Raw genomic sequence first — 15,040 nt, forward strand, 5'->3', positions numbered from 1 at the left:
TTTCCAAAGTGGATTCACAGCTTGGGTTGAGAGGTGGAGAAAATGTTTGAGGGCAGATGGTGACGTTTTTGAGTAGAGTTATTCTGTTACTAAGACTTCAAAGTATTTTACCGCAAATTTTCAAATCTGTATCTATAATAAAATTTGAGTTGTAAGCATTTAGGCATTACTTTTTGAACAACCCTCGTATGTTGTTCTGCATGACCAATAGGTCATAGTGAAACATGCAGGCAGCTTACTACTCTCAAAATCTAAGCAGTTGTTAGGGATGTATATGTCCCAAATTAGCCAGTATTGAGCGTTTACTTTGGAATGCTTTATTTTGGATTAGGATTTTTACTTGACAAATGTATACAGGGCTGTCATGACAAGCCCGGGTACTGGGGAAGGTATTCAAATTGTCAAGACATGACCACGTCCCCTTCCAAATTATCTTATAAATTAATATGCGCACTGGAAAGGGGGGTGGAATTGTCCCCTTCGGCCAGGTGGGGGGGGGGGTAATCAGTGGATTGCCCACAGGACACACTTGGAGGAGAGAGAGAGAGGAGACTGCTGCTGTGAGCGGCAACAGTCTCCCTGGAACCCCGCAGCGTCTCCTCTCTCTCTTTGCCAGATATGCTACTGACCTGGGCCCCTAAAGCCAGCCTGGGTAAGTAGTTACACTCCCAACCATTCCCCATATAAACCCACATAAACAAGAGAACATAAAAACAGATAGGGCCCTGGTTGGAATAAAACCCATGAACGCTGAGGTGTGATACAGCAATGTTAACCACTGTTCTACTCAATACAGATGCCCTTTGTCACTCATGAAATTTCCACTGGTTTACTTGATACGTTTAAAGATATAAATACATTTTAGGTCCTTCCAAATATCTGGAACGATGATAAACTTGTGCGTAATTTCTGATGCCAGGTGCGGTAACTGCACTTGAATCTATTTCAACAGGAATAAAAAACATGTAGACTGATAATCATACATATTTATTTTTTAAATGTATACACTCAAATATATATTCTATGTAAAAAACAGTAAGTTATTTTTTCAAATAACTTGGTTCGAGGATATTCCTACTGGGCAAAGTTTTGTCACCAGATGTGGATGTGACTATATGAGCATTGCATGCCTATACACACAGTGTAATGTTACCAATTCATCTGTAAGATGGATGTGTTACCCAGCACGTCTGTATTGGACCTTGCTGCACATAACCAAATTCTCTATTTGCCTTTCTTTGTTTTTGCGGTCTTCTCTTTTCTTTTTTTCACATGTTTTGGAATCTTGCTTTTCCTCTTCTCCCTCTGTGCTTCTTTGATCATTCTTTTTCTTTCCTATTAAACAAAGTGAAAGGCATGAAGTAAAGAGCTAGCTATAATCACTTTACTCCACAGGAACCCATGCTGGAATTCACACAAACAAGGCCAAATAAGGAAAGACTTGGCAGTGCATCAAAAAGGATAATAGTGGACTGCAAAAAGCAGGTAAAAAGGAATCTGAATCAGTTAACATGTATAATAGCATCAATTATAAATATTATCTGAAGATCTAAATGTCAAATGCTCACTCCCCTGTGCAACAGACCACAAAGATAAGAGAGTACTGGTTATAGGTCACCAGCTTCATATTGTTTCTATAGCGCTACTCACTTATTGAGTCAGAAGTCACTCTGGCAGTTTACTGTAGCCTGGATCTCAAGTTCAGTAGTATAAAATAGAGTGAAGACTTTTCAACCCATACAAAACTATTTTCAAATGGAGACATACACAAAGCCTGCTATATGCAAATCCATTGCTTGTTAATGCACACAATATTTCTGGGGTGAGGTATGATATGTCGAAATGTTAGAATGTTGACTTATCCCTGGTGGACCAGCGGTTACTTACCTGGTCCCAACGGCCGTAGTGGCTTCCGGATCCAGACATTCGTGTGAGCACCACTTCCGGCAGAGGCATCTGATGATCCAGCATTCCAGTAAGTATTCTGCCCTTTGTCTAACCCTATCCTGTCTGCATAGCATGGAAGTAGGTGTGCTACAATATTGTATATTATTCCAGCCCTATAAGGTAGCAGCTGTAACTACAGTCTGCGTGGTACAGGTTACTGTGGAGCACAGGCATAAGGTATAAATCACCCTAGAAGGGGTACATATACTGTTATACAGTATGAATCACTGTATTTACTAAATATAAAACTCCATCTATAAAGGAAGCAGTAGGTCAAAGCTGGCTCCTGAAGAGAAGATCTAGATAATGTAGCAATGTAGATAGCTGCTCTAGTGTATTAGTTTCATATGGGGATCTGAACCCATGACCAATGGTCTATAGATACGCTGTATTAGCCCTTGAGGTTATTTTGCTCTAAGGGAGCTAGTTTACTCGGGACTAGACCTGAATTATAATAGGGCTATTAGCCCACTAGACCACAGGAGAAGCTGTTATACAGTGACCCCATGTCAATCTACCTGCTGGACTGTTCGTTTTGCGCCAGACCTGTTTGAAAACAATGTTCTATGAACCACAGAGCAGTAGCTAGGGTATTGCAGCTGTACTGAGAGCCCTGTGGGCAGAGCCCAAAGGACTCTGCAGGCAGGCTCTCACAACTCGCGAATGGATAATGGATGTTGGCCTGTACTCTTATTCACCAGGGACCCCTGCAAGGAGGTATGAACTTGGCTGCACCCGACACGCAGGTCGCTGTCCTCTGCCCAGGTTCCCTCGTATAGGTGCTGGCATTTTTGGGAGTGGAGCTAGAAGTATGTAATCAGGTGTATGCGGCATAGTCGACAAGCTGGGTCAGAACCAAACGGACAGCGAAGGACCAGGGAGAAGGCAGGTCGCACAGAAGCCAAAGTCGAACCAGGAATCACAAAACGCAGTACCAGGAGGACAAATCCAGTGTTTCCTTTTATGCGATACAGTTAGGTCTTAACGGCCATCCAGAGGAAAGATCTCTGAGCGATTGAACTGCAATCCCAGTCTACTTTTAGAGTCAAGCACTCGTAGCCTTCAACGTGAATCTCCGTGCTCTGACGGCTTTCTCAAGAAGCAGGTGCTTGACTATCATTAGCACCGCTTAATGCTGTAGCTGCTTTACTTTAAGCTGCCCGGTTGTTCATTGAGACTGGGATTGCAGTTCAGTCGCTCGGAGATCTTACCTCTGGATGGCCGTTACCTAACTCACCAGGGATAACACGTGTTGTCTATCGCCAAAAAGGAAACATAGGATTTGTCCCCCACCCTCTGATGCCTTTACAATCCAGTATGCATGGTCCAGCACCAGCGACATAATATCGGAGCTCCGCCTATATGCAGTAGCTGTCGGAGGAGAAAAGGGAGAGGCACCGGCAGCAGGCGCTGGGGGCTTCCCGCCCGCTGTCCTTTTTAAGCGCTGCTGAACCCGATAAGTGACAGCCAAGTTCGGCTGTGCTGCGACACAGGTAATTACACCACGATAAAGCAATCATCTGAACGCTAAGTGCATATGGGGACACCACGAGGGAGTGAGTGTTCGGACAACATTCATTGTGCGTGCATGCTTCTTTTTTTATACACTCCCCCTGCCACCAATGCCTTATAGTATCCACAGTCTATCACTTTTAAACTGGAACATTTATGCTTTGGATATCCTTCCTTTTTTTTGTGTGCTTTTTTAATACAGTGAATAATTCACAGACTCGAACTCACGGATAATGCTGTACTAGCTCTAGAAGTGCTATATTGCTACAAATCACAGCACAGACGGTGTAATGGTTAGCGTTACTGCCTCACAGCACTGAGGTCATGGGTTCGATTCCCACTACGGCCCTAACTGTGTGGAGTTTGTATATTCTCCCTGTGCTTGCGTGGGTTTCCTCCGGGTACTCCAGTTTCCTCCCACACTCCAAAAATCTACTGGTAGGTTAATTGGCTTCCCACAAAATTGACCAAAGTGTGTATGTTTGTGAGCATGTGGTAGGGAATATAGATTGTAAGCTCCACTGGGGCAGGGACTGATGTGAATGGTAAGATATTCTCTGTAAAGCGCTGAGAAATATGTGTGCACTATATAAATAACTGATGATAATAATAATAATAAATCGCTAACTTGAAACACTGGGAGCATTATTTTTATGATAGGTCGAAACATTTTTTGATACAACTTGTGATTACAATAACCATGTATTCCGTATTGACCATTTAAGTAGTATTGCTGTAGCCTTATTGTGCGTCAGCATTAATAAGATTTACATATTATCAGGTTTATTGGCCATTAGACGCATTGTTAATCTGACTCTTAATAGGTTATTCTTTGTTTTTATTTATTCATTTTATGTACTTATTTTTTCCCATTTGTCATACTATTATTAAACTTGTTTTAGAATGACTAGCGCTTCCTACACTCTTTAGTGTTTTTGTGCTTCATATTGTTGGGGTCCAGTTTCCCCAACCTGGTTAGGGGCTGCTGTCAACTAAATTATTGCTATTCTAGCCTGGTGCGAGTGTTAACCACCCAGTAGGTTAGCGCCTATTGTTTGCATATTTTCATCACACAGAATAATGACTGGCTCTAACTAATGACCTCAGTGCTGCGAGCCCAACCACTGCGCCAACTGTGCTGCTAATCGTGTAACTGATCTTTATTAAGCACAACCTAGATTCTATTTGTTGCATTGCTGGTCACTGCAGTTTTACATTACTCACTGCAAATGTACTGCTTCTGGGCTGCTCCTGTCACTGGCGCTCAGTGAAGCACTTATAAAATGGCGGGCATCCTGCGCGTTGGAGATCGGCTGCATGACGAGGTAGTCCAGCCTCCTCATGGGCTTCAGAGATGGCCGGGCCATACAGGTCCATCCGAGAGGGAGCTGCCGTTAAGCTCCACCCCCAGCCCCGGTACCCGGCAATCTATTACAATAGCACTGCTGCTAGCGTTGTGTGCCTGCATGCGCTATCTAACGGGTCAGTGCACAAACTTTGCAGCCTTGCTGAAAGCTGCTGATTGTCAGTGCCTATGTCCCCCACTGTTTGTTATAAGCTTCCCGCCCACTCTATAGTGCCACGCTCAGTGCTGTGCTGGAGGACATTACGATTGCTTAGAACACCCCCACCATTTCCCCTTGCTAATCCAGAGGGGTTTGGGCATACTCACCACTATTAGTCGACCAGTATTGCGCACATAGTGCTCCGATGACCCAGTAGCCAGGGACCCGGACACTAGCCACAGTAAGCTGTGGCGGGCCACTCCGGCAACTCCCACGTTGCAGGCAAACTGCAGCAGCTTGCAGTATGCCTATTGAAGCCTTGATAGAAGTTCAAATAAAATTAAATTAAAGTAAAAAGGCTGGAGACAGCCCTAATAAAACACCCGACTCCGTTGTGCACTAATCTGAAACTGGGATCGGGCGGGGTATAGAGGGGGAGAAGCCAACTACACTTTTTAAGTGCCAGGCTCTACTCTTCACTCGTCTATACCCCAGTGTAATTACTCCAGTGTCCGCTAGTGGATGAAGGAGAAAGGAGATTTCCCTAAAAGTGACTGCTAATCAGAACTGCTTGAGGTGAGTTCTGATGACCAGATCTTGAGCCAGAGGATGAAACTGTAATGAAGAACTATACCTAGCGAGCTTCAGAAGGATATGACGGGGGTGGGGGTGGCGCAACATCATAGGGTACGTTAGATCGTGTTTCCAATATGATTAAGTTGGACTTAGCCAGGCCAGTCACCAGTCAATCCCTCTTGTGTGCATCGTACAACAGCAAAAAACTATCAGTCTTCCGCAACAGGTATGATCTATAAACATGAATCCTCAAAACCTGATCGTCATCAAAGGGGAATAGAGCTTTATCAATGCCTGAGGCGAGTCAAGATACTCACCTAGAACAGGAATACCCATATCATGATTTCAATTAAATATGGAAACAACCTTTAGTTTAAATTAAGTTCTAGTACGGAAACAGCTATTTACTGATAAAAAAATCAGATACAGGGATCTTCTAGTGCCACCAACTCAGACATCAATCTATCCAAAGCAATTGCCAGCAAGAACAACTCCTTCTAAGCGAAGAAATTAAAGTCCACAGAGTTATACTGCTCAGAAGTAGGTTCTTGCACTACAGACAAAACCAAGTTAAGGTTCCACGGCAGGAGGAGCATGGTGTGGTTGGACATGCAGCACACACCTCCCACTGAAGAAACCTCTGAAATTCAGGCAGTCTGGGCAATTTCCACTGAAGAAAAAAGCTAGAGCTGAAACCTGTACCTTCAGGGAGACCAGCTTCAATCTCCTCTCAAGCAAAACTGCAAAAGTGCTGAGCCAACTTGTACAATGACATTTGGAGCGTCTTCCTATTACATCGAGAGATGTAAATATTCCAAAACTCTATGAAAAGTTTTGGAAGTTACCAGTTTTATGGCCTTGATTATTGTCAGAATGACCCAGCCTGATAATGGGAAAAAAAAGTGAAAATAGTGTAATAAGATTATAGTAAGAGGGATAAGTTGATCATTCTTCACCACAGCTGTCACATGCCAATTCCCTTACTGCCATACAGTGTGTATAATAAAACAAAAGAATAATACAATACAATCTCCTAACCTTTTTATCCACTTCTGGGTTAGGACTTTGATCTTTTGGATGAGTTTCTTCTTCTTCAGAGTCTGTAGTGGACTCCTCTCCACTCTTAGCATCAGAGTCGGATTCCCCCTGCTGTTCATCACAGTTCTGCAGCAACGCTGGTACCTGAACACACAGAGTACTTACATGAAACATGTATTATTCATTCTGTCAGATTATATACACAATGCTGAGAGAAGATCATCTATATTGATTAGTCAACATTATCATATGTTACTGAAAACCATCAAAGTAGACATTTGTATTATTTGAACTGTGATATCATTGCATATCTATGCACCACTCAGATTACAGCTGCATAGTGACCATGTGATGGATTGTGCTATTATTTACCAAATGTATTATTTCTGTGCCATTTACGTTTTTTTTTTTTAATAGTTATTCAAGTGTTCATTTATCCCATACATGTTCCATTGGCATTCCTAATCCAGTACTTGTTTCATGCTGGGAAAAGGCAGCCAGAGAACAGAGGAGAACTGAGGAGGTCTGCTCTTTTTTCACAGCAAGTCCTTCTGCACTAGAGTCTAGGTTTTCATTAGGACTCAATGTTAAAATATTCATTGCTTTGTTTGTGCACGAACTGCATGTCAGCACCTTTTCTGAGGGAAGGCATCACCATCTTTCTTGAGCACATAGGAAACACAGCATTCTAGGAAATTACACATATACACACACAGCTGCTTGTGTAGTAATAAGATCGGAGCTTTTGTTAGGGTGAGCAGAAGAGAATGGGGCCTCTGGGCTGCAGGAATACTCTTCACACCATTGATGTGTCATCAGTGGTATAAAATATATATACAGTGTCAAAAGTTTGGCCACACCTTCTCATTCAATGGTTTTTGTTTATTTAAATTATTTTCAACATAGTAGATTAATACTGAAGACCTCAAAACTATGAAAGAACACATATAGAATTATGTTGTAAACAAAAAAGTGTTAAACAAATCAAAATATGTTTTATATTTTAGATTCCTCAAAGTAGCCCCCTTTTGCTTTGATGACAGCTTTGCTATCTATCTATCTATCTATCTATCTATCGATCTATCTCCACTTAATTAAGTTAGATGGTGTATTGACAGATGTTTCAAGGCTGTGCACCTTTTTTTCAGAGTCACATTGAATATACAGACAGCGGGGCACTTTGTTTTATATTTTTGGAGAGTACTGGCAGAATTTGGACATGAGTAGTATAAAGACAATAAGTAATAAAAATCAGATACATCTTAGTAAACAGAATATTACCGAATAACAGGCACAGGATTAGCCACGCAGTCACTTGTATCGCTACCCGGAGAACCAGCGTCCTGTGTCCACATTCAAATCTGCCAGAATCACTCCTTCACATCACCTCACATCATCTGGCCACGCTCAATGTATTTTGCCATTCCGTTCTCAGATTGGACTTCATCAAGGGGTGTGATACAAGTGTGCCCCAGACTTCTATTTATACCAAACCTTCAGCAATTAGCAACACATATGAATCACTTAACACTTAAAATCATCCATATCAATAACATATATATATATATATATATATATATATATATATATATATATATATATATACATACATACACACACACACACACTTCTATAACCTTCCACTAAATGCTACCCAAGTAACCAAAAACAATGGTCACCATGACACACACACGAGTGAACCAGGATTGTGACCTGGAAATGAAACAAGTAACTTCATGACCCACGAAAGAAAAGACCTCCCAGAGAATTGGGAGCAACTCAGTTCGGTAGTGTCTAGATTCCCTTCGCGGAGAGGACGTCATCAGTTACTGTCCAACGTCATTCCCTATTATCCATGTGGACATAGAGGGGGAACATAACCTTGTGGGGAGCGCAGCGAGCCACCGAGCTCACAAGCGTACAACTTTCTTCTTTAGATGTCCTTTATGGGCATAGAATTGCACTTCCGCCCTCACGTCACTTCCAGGTCCCTAGCGCAAAGGGGAAATAAGCTCTACCAATCCAGTTCCTGAAGAAGCATGTAGAACGGCCTACAGAAACCCACAGAAGCTGGCAATCACCAGCACCTGCAGGTAAGGAGCTCCACCAGCAGGAGCGGGCTTGTACAATACTGTGGGCCCGCTGCTTTCACACTATTTCCAAATGCACTGCTACTTTCCATCCTTAGGCAGACCAAGTGTGAGTGAAATCACTGCATCTTCAAAACTGTACTTTAACGCCGGATAAAGATGCACACCGCCAATGCTGCACAGGTAAACGCAGCATCAGGCTTTGAAAAGTCAGTCTACCTCCAATTAACTAACCAGATAGGACCCTTCATGACCTTTTTGCCTTTAAAGAGCAAGGCTTTCAATCCCAGACTTTATCCCTCAGAACAAACAGCATTTGTCTGGACCCTTGTTGTTAATGCACAAATCGGACACATGACATATGTGCATTGTGCCATATTTTATAGGGAATTTTACAATTATTAATATTTTTTTTTTATTATCACCTACATTAAACCATAGTCATCTTTAACTATATGTCCTTGTTTATTATGTACTTATGATTTTTTTTTCATGTTCATGTGTATTGTTTACAGATTTATGCATGCCCAATTTTATTATACTTTACAATAAATTGCGATTGTATATAACAGAGTACTATGTTTTTTTTAATGCCCACCCAAATCCAATTTTTTTTGTATGGCCTGATCACATGCTATGTTACCCATAAGGAAATTTGCATAAAGCAACGATAAAGAAGGATACAGTTACTGGCTAATATATGTGTATGTGGTACAATGACACACTGGGGAATGGAAGCTGTAAAGCATTCTGTTACTGCACATAATTCACCCACTGCCAGACTTTTATGCACATTAAGAAAATGTAAACAAATTAATTAACAACAGTTTTCCTAATTACAGGGGGCATTGAATGGTAGTCTTCTAGTTGTTTTGTAATGAGAAGTAATATAATGTAAACTCTGTAAGCACGGTATGGTGTTATAGCTTATGTGCTTTATTGTATCATGTTTTACACAATAATACATGAGTGGCATGCCAGCAAACCTATGGATGTGTGTCATAATAGGGGTAACGGGATGGTTTCTACATTTCCTTGACAGGAACATTTTTAGAAGAGGCCTTGAAAGTACGTACCAGGTACCATCTGGGCTTTATTGTAGAAACTGGTCAAGACTGGTTTGCAAAGGGGGTATGAGAGTGTACTGCGTGTCACTTCAGCAACCTCATTATGGAACAGGAGAGATATTATGCACCATCTACAATTATCCAGCAGTGAGAAGCCATGAATTTTGTAAGGGGCCCTCATTGAGACCAGACATAGTATTGCTGAAACTCACCTCTTGTCAGTACCAGCAGTCATTGACACCACTGGCCTGCTTCCACCATTCAGCAGGCCACTGATTGCTGGCTTTCCCAATTAGAATCCTTAACAGAACCCAGGTGGACCTTAGACTATAGATGACCTAACACCTCTCCCAGGTGCTACCACTAACCTCCAGCATGAAGGACTCATGTGAGGAATCACCCATCAGTCAGTCACTATAAGGGTTACATTTATTAAAGTGAGTTTTTAGAAGTGGAGATGTTTCCCATAGCAACCAATTAGATTCGAACTATTATCTTCTAGAAGGTGCTAGTTAAATGTTAAGAATAATCTGCTTGGTTGCTATGTGCAACATCTACACTTCTAACAACCCTCAATTTAGTAAATATACGCCTAAGTATCTGCTCAGTGCACCGCTCCAGTGCCTGAGTATCAGTTGTGTTCTACATAGGTGTTTCTGCTCCAGAACTATATTCTCCAGTATAGTGTTGTGTAAAGGTGTTCAGTGCCCTCGATAGCAGCACATCCATACCCGCATTTCCATCTGTAGTGTTCCAGGTATCATAGCAGCTAAATACTTTACTAAGTCCATATCCTCTTATCCTCCTGATGAAGTCCGGCAGGTGTCGTAGACGCCAGGGTATTTGGTAGCGCCAATTCCACTGGTTTACATTTATCTGCTGTGTGTGTTTGTGTACAGTACTCTGTTACACTTGCTGGCTGTTTTGAGCTCCATGATTATTGCAATATACTCCGTGTATCTCATTGCACATTAAGCGCTGTTACCACCGTGCCAAAACATCCGTGCCTCTCATTGCATTTTACACACTGTTCACACAGTGCCAACACATGCATGCTGCTCATTGCATGTTACGTGCTGTTCCCACAGTGCCAGCACTTACGTATATATCTCGTTACATGCTACGCGCTGTCCAAACAGTGGTAGCACTCTACACACTGTACAAAAGGTGCCAACACATCTGTTCCTCATTATATGCCAACACATTTGTGCCCCTCAGTGCACGCTAGAAGCTGTTACTACAGTGCCTGCACATGTGTATCTCGTTACATGCTGCTCGCTGCCTACACAGTGCCAACAACTCTGAATACCCTATCGCAGGCTACGCTCTGTACAAACAGTGCCATCTCCGTACACCCTATTGCATGCTGCATAATAGTGGCAACGGATCAGTGTACCTTCTGGCACACTATCAAAATTTCACACTTTGTGTACTAAGCTGTACCTTTAACATTTATGCCTACGGTGTTAAACACCTTAGGGTATTCCCAGGGCCGGCCCTAGTCCAAATTTTTTGGCAAGCGAGCATATGCAGTGCCCCCAGTAGTAGCCTCCCCTTGTAGTGCCCCCAGTAGTAGCCCCCCTTATAGTGCCCCCAGTAGTAATCCCCCCTCCCCGCAGAAGAGACGTAATTAAAATAAAAAAAACCCACTTACCTGAAACCCCGCTCTTGCTCCTTGTCCCGCCGCCGCTATCAGCTCCTCCGTCAGTCCTCCGGGCTGCTTTGCATCATGACTTCTCTCCCATTACCTACTGCGTGAGCCGAAGATGCCCGGTGGCTATGTGTTTGACACTGTGTAGTGCTGACCGAACTCCGTCCGGTCAGCGCTACACGCACGGTGCAGCTGTGTTACAGAGACACAGACTGCCCGCGGCCCGCAGCTGAGGCGCCCTCCACTATGTGGCGCCCTACGCAGCTGCGTACCATGCGTAATGGGAGACCCGGCCCTGGGTATTCCGTGCCTACCAGCTCTCGGAATATTGTAGCTATACCTCTTTTAGTGTGTTCATAGTCTTGTGACTAATAATATCTATGAAGTTGTGAGCCAGGAGTGAAGCAATATGAAACTCGGTCATCATTCGTTAAGTCCAATTAACAAAATAATCACCATTGGGGAAATAACAAGAGATCTGGTAAGAACTTACCTTTGTTATCTCTGTTTCTACGAAGTCCATAGTGTCCACAGGGTTGACCTTGGGGGTATAGCTGGATCTGGATCCACGGGCACCACGCAGTTAAAGCTTTGCTGCTCCCAGGATGCACTTGGGTCCGTCCTCCTCTATACCCCGCCCCCGAGCCACAGGCACCTCAGTTGGTAAGCAGCCAAGGCCGGAGGAGGAGACTAAACAGAGAGAAGGAAGACTGGAACACACAAGAAACCATACTCACAGAAATGGGAGACGGAAAACCGGTGACCAGCCACACAGCCCATATTAAGCCAGGTGCGTCAGGGCGGGCGCCCTGTGGACCCTATGGACTTCGTAGAAACAGAGATAACAAAGGTAAGTTCTTACCATATCTCTTGTTTTCTACTTCAGGGTCCATAGGGCATCCACAGGGTTGACCTTGGGGATGTCCCAAAGCAGTTCAACTAAGGGCGGGGACGCTCCTGTGCTGAAAGGAGCACCCGGCGCCCGAAGGATGTATCCTGAGAGACGAAGGTGTCAAACGCATAGAACCTCAAAAACTTTTGAATTGAAGACCAAGTGGCCGCCTTACACAGCTGAACAGCAGAGGCGCCACGTCTAGCAGCCCAAGAGGGACTCACAGAACGAGTGGAATGAGCCTCAACAGAGGCTGGCACAGGTAAACCCTCCTCTGCATAAGCCTCACAAATAACGGAACGAAGCCGACGGGCTAACGTTTGTTTGTTGGTAGGCCAACCCCTCTTGTGAAAACCGAAGAGGACAAACAATGAATCAGTCCGTTCCACATAGATTCGAAGACTACATCTAAGGAAGCCTCACCAGCTGAAAGATTAGGTGACTGAAAAGCTGGCACAACAAGTTGCTGATTAATGTGGAACTTTGAGACCACTTTGGGCAAAAACTCAGGACGAGTGCGGAGCACCGCTCTGTCCTGGTAAAAAATCAGAAAAGGAGGGTGACAGGAAAGCGCCCCCAATTCTGACACCCTCCTGGCAGAAGCAATTGCCAGGAGAAAAACGGTCTTACACGTCAGCCACTTGAGTTCCACCGACTCAAGAGGCTCAAAAGGAGGACCCTGCAAGACCCGTAGCACCACGGCCAAGTCCCAAGGAGCCACCTTGGAAAAAGGTGTGAACATCTGGCAGTGTAGCAATCCGTCGTTGAAACCACACGGACAAAGCAGACACATGAACCTTCAGAGAGGCAAGGCGTAAGCCGAGGTCCAAACCTGATTGAAGGAGCTCCAAGATTCTGGAAACCCGGAACACCCGAGGATCATAGCTTCAGGATTCACACCACTGAAAGTAAGTGCGCCACACCCTGTGGTAAATCCGTGCGGAAGCAGGTTTGCGTGCCCTAAGCATGGTACCAATGACCGAACTGGAGAAACCCCGAGACCTCAAGACGGCTGTCTCAAGAGCCACGCCGTCAAAGACAGCCGACCCAGATCCGGGTAAAGGCAGGGCCCTTGAGACAACAGGTCCCGACGCTGAGGAAGAAGGTACGGAGCGTCGATGGAGAGGCTCCTCAGATCGGAGTACCAAGGACGTCTGGGCCACGCCGGAGCTACCAGCACGAGCGTGCCGCCGTCCTGCTTGAATGTCCGCAGAGCCCGAGGAAGTAGGGAAATCGAAGGAAACAGATGCGCCAGGTGAAACGTCCATTTCACCGACAGCGCGTCTACCAGACAGGCGCCTGCGTCTCTTGTCCTTGACCCGTAAACGGGCACCTTGTGATTGTGACGGGAGGCCATCAAGTTCAGCTCCGGCAGCCCCCACCTGTCCACGAGTAGCTGAAACACCTCTGGGTGAAGCGACCATTCCCCGGGATGCACGTCGTGACAGCTGAGGAAGTCCGCCTCCCAATTGAGGACTCCGGGAATGAAGACTGCCGAGATCGCTGGAATGTGACACTCCGCCCAAGCAAGAATGCAAGACACCTCCGAAATCGCTGCCCGACTGCGAGTTCCTCCCTGGTGGTTGATATACGCCACCGTGGTGGCGTTGTCGGACTGCACCTGAACCGCCCTTCCGAGAAGAACGGGGCCGGACAACTGCAGGGCCCTGTATACTGCCCGCAGTTCCAGGATGTTGATGGGGAGAAGTGCTTCTTCCGCGGACCAACGACCCTGAAGCGATAATGAGCCGGTCACTGCCGCCCAACCCCGGAGACTGGCATCCGTCGTGAGCAGGACCCAGTCCGGGATCCAAAAGGGGCGCCCCTCGACCAGATGAGCTGTCTGAAGCCACCAAGCCAAAGACTGCCGAACCTCCGGGGACAACACCAGCATCTGAGAGCGGATCCGGTGAGGTAACCCGTTCCATTCCGATAGAATCAGTCCCTGCAGGGGCCGGGAATGGAACTGGGCAAATTTCACCATGTCGAATGTCGCCACCATGGACCCCAGAACTCTCATAGCCGAATGGACCGACAGGCGGCAACTGCTCAGGCAACTGTGTATCCGCAGCTGTAGGGAGGAGACCTTCTCCGGGGTCAGGAAGATCCTTTGCTGACGAGAATCCAGCAGGGCTCCCAGATGAACCATCCGCTGTGATGGAATCAGGGAGGACTTTTTCCAATTTATCAGCCACCCGTGCGCTCGCAGGCAAGCGATCGTCAGGTGGAGATGTTGAAGCAGTACCTCCGGGGAGCTCGCCAGCAACAGGAGGTCGTCCAGATACGGCAGCAGCCGTACATTCTGGTTCCGAAGGTGTGCGGCCATGACCGCCATAATCCTCGTGAATACCCTCGGTGCCATGGAGAGACCAAAGGGTAGCGCCCGGAACTGAAAATGATGTTGAAGGATAGCGAACCTCAGATATCGCTGGTGCGAAGGTGCTATCAGAACATGGAGGTAGGCGTCCTGGATATCCAGGGACACCATGTAATCCCCAGGTTCCATCACCAGAATGATGGAACGCAACGTTTCCATCCTGAACTTGGGAACCCTGAGGAATTTGTTCAGAGACTTCAAGTTTAGGATAGGGCGATGAGAACCATTGGGTTTCTGCAACAGAGAAGAATAGTACCCCGTCCCTCGTTGTAATTGAGTAACGGGAACAATGACCCCTGCTTTCAGCAAGGACTCTATAGCTTCCTGAATCTGTGAAGTCTTGGTCTTGTCCTGAGAAGGACTCGTGCAGAAAAACTGGTGGGGC

General features: G+C 45.3%; 1 protein-coding gene across 1 annotated transcript in view; it reads right to left on the reverse strand.

The window, feature by feature from the left end:
• Positions 1 to 968: 968 nt before the first annotated feature.
• The window catches only part of RIOK1 (RIO kinase 1), a 98,718-nt gene continuing 84,646 nt past the window's right edge, over positions 969 to 15,040 (reverse strand). Inside the window, exons 16-17 of the mRNA XM_088471682.1 lie at positions 6,579 to 6,722; positions 969 to 1,335 (exon numbers count right to left, since the gene is read on the reverse strand). Of these exons, the coding sequence (XP_088327808.1) occupies positions 1,225 to 1,335; positions 6,579 to 6,722 (255 nt within the window). The 3' untranslated portion in view covers positions 969 to 1,224. The remainder of the gene's footprint in view (positions 1,336 to 6,578; positions 6,723 to 15,040) is intronic.

Source organism: Taudactylus pleione, unplaced genomic scaffold (genome assembly GCF_031769625.1).
Source record: "Taudactylus pleione unplaced genomic scaffold, aTauple2 ptg000116l, whole genome shotgun sequence".
In the NCBI taxonomy this organism is placed as follows: domain Eukaryota; kingdom Metazoa; phylum Chordata; class Amphibia; order Anura; family Myobatrachidae; genus Taudactylus; species Taudactylus pleione.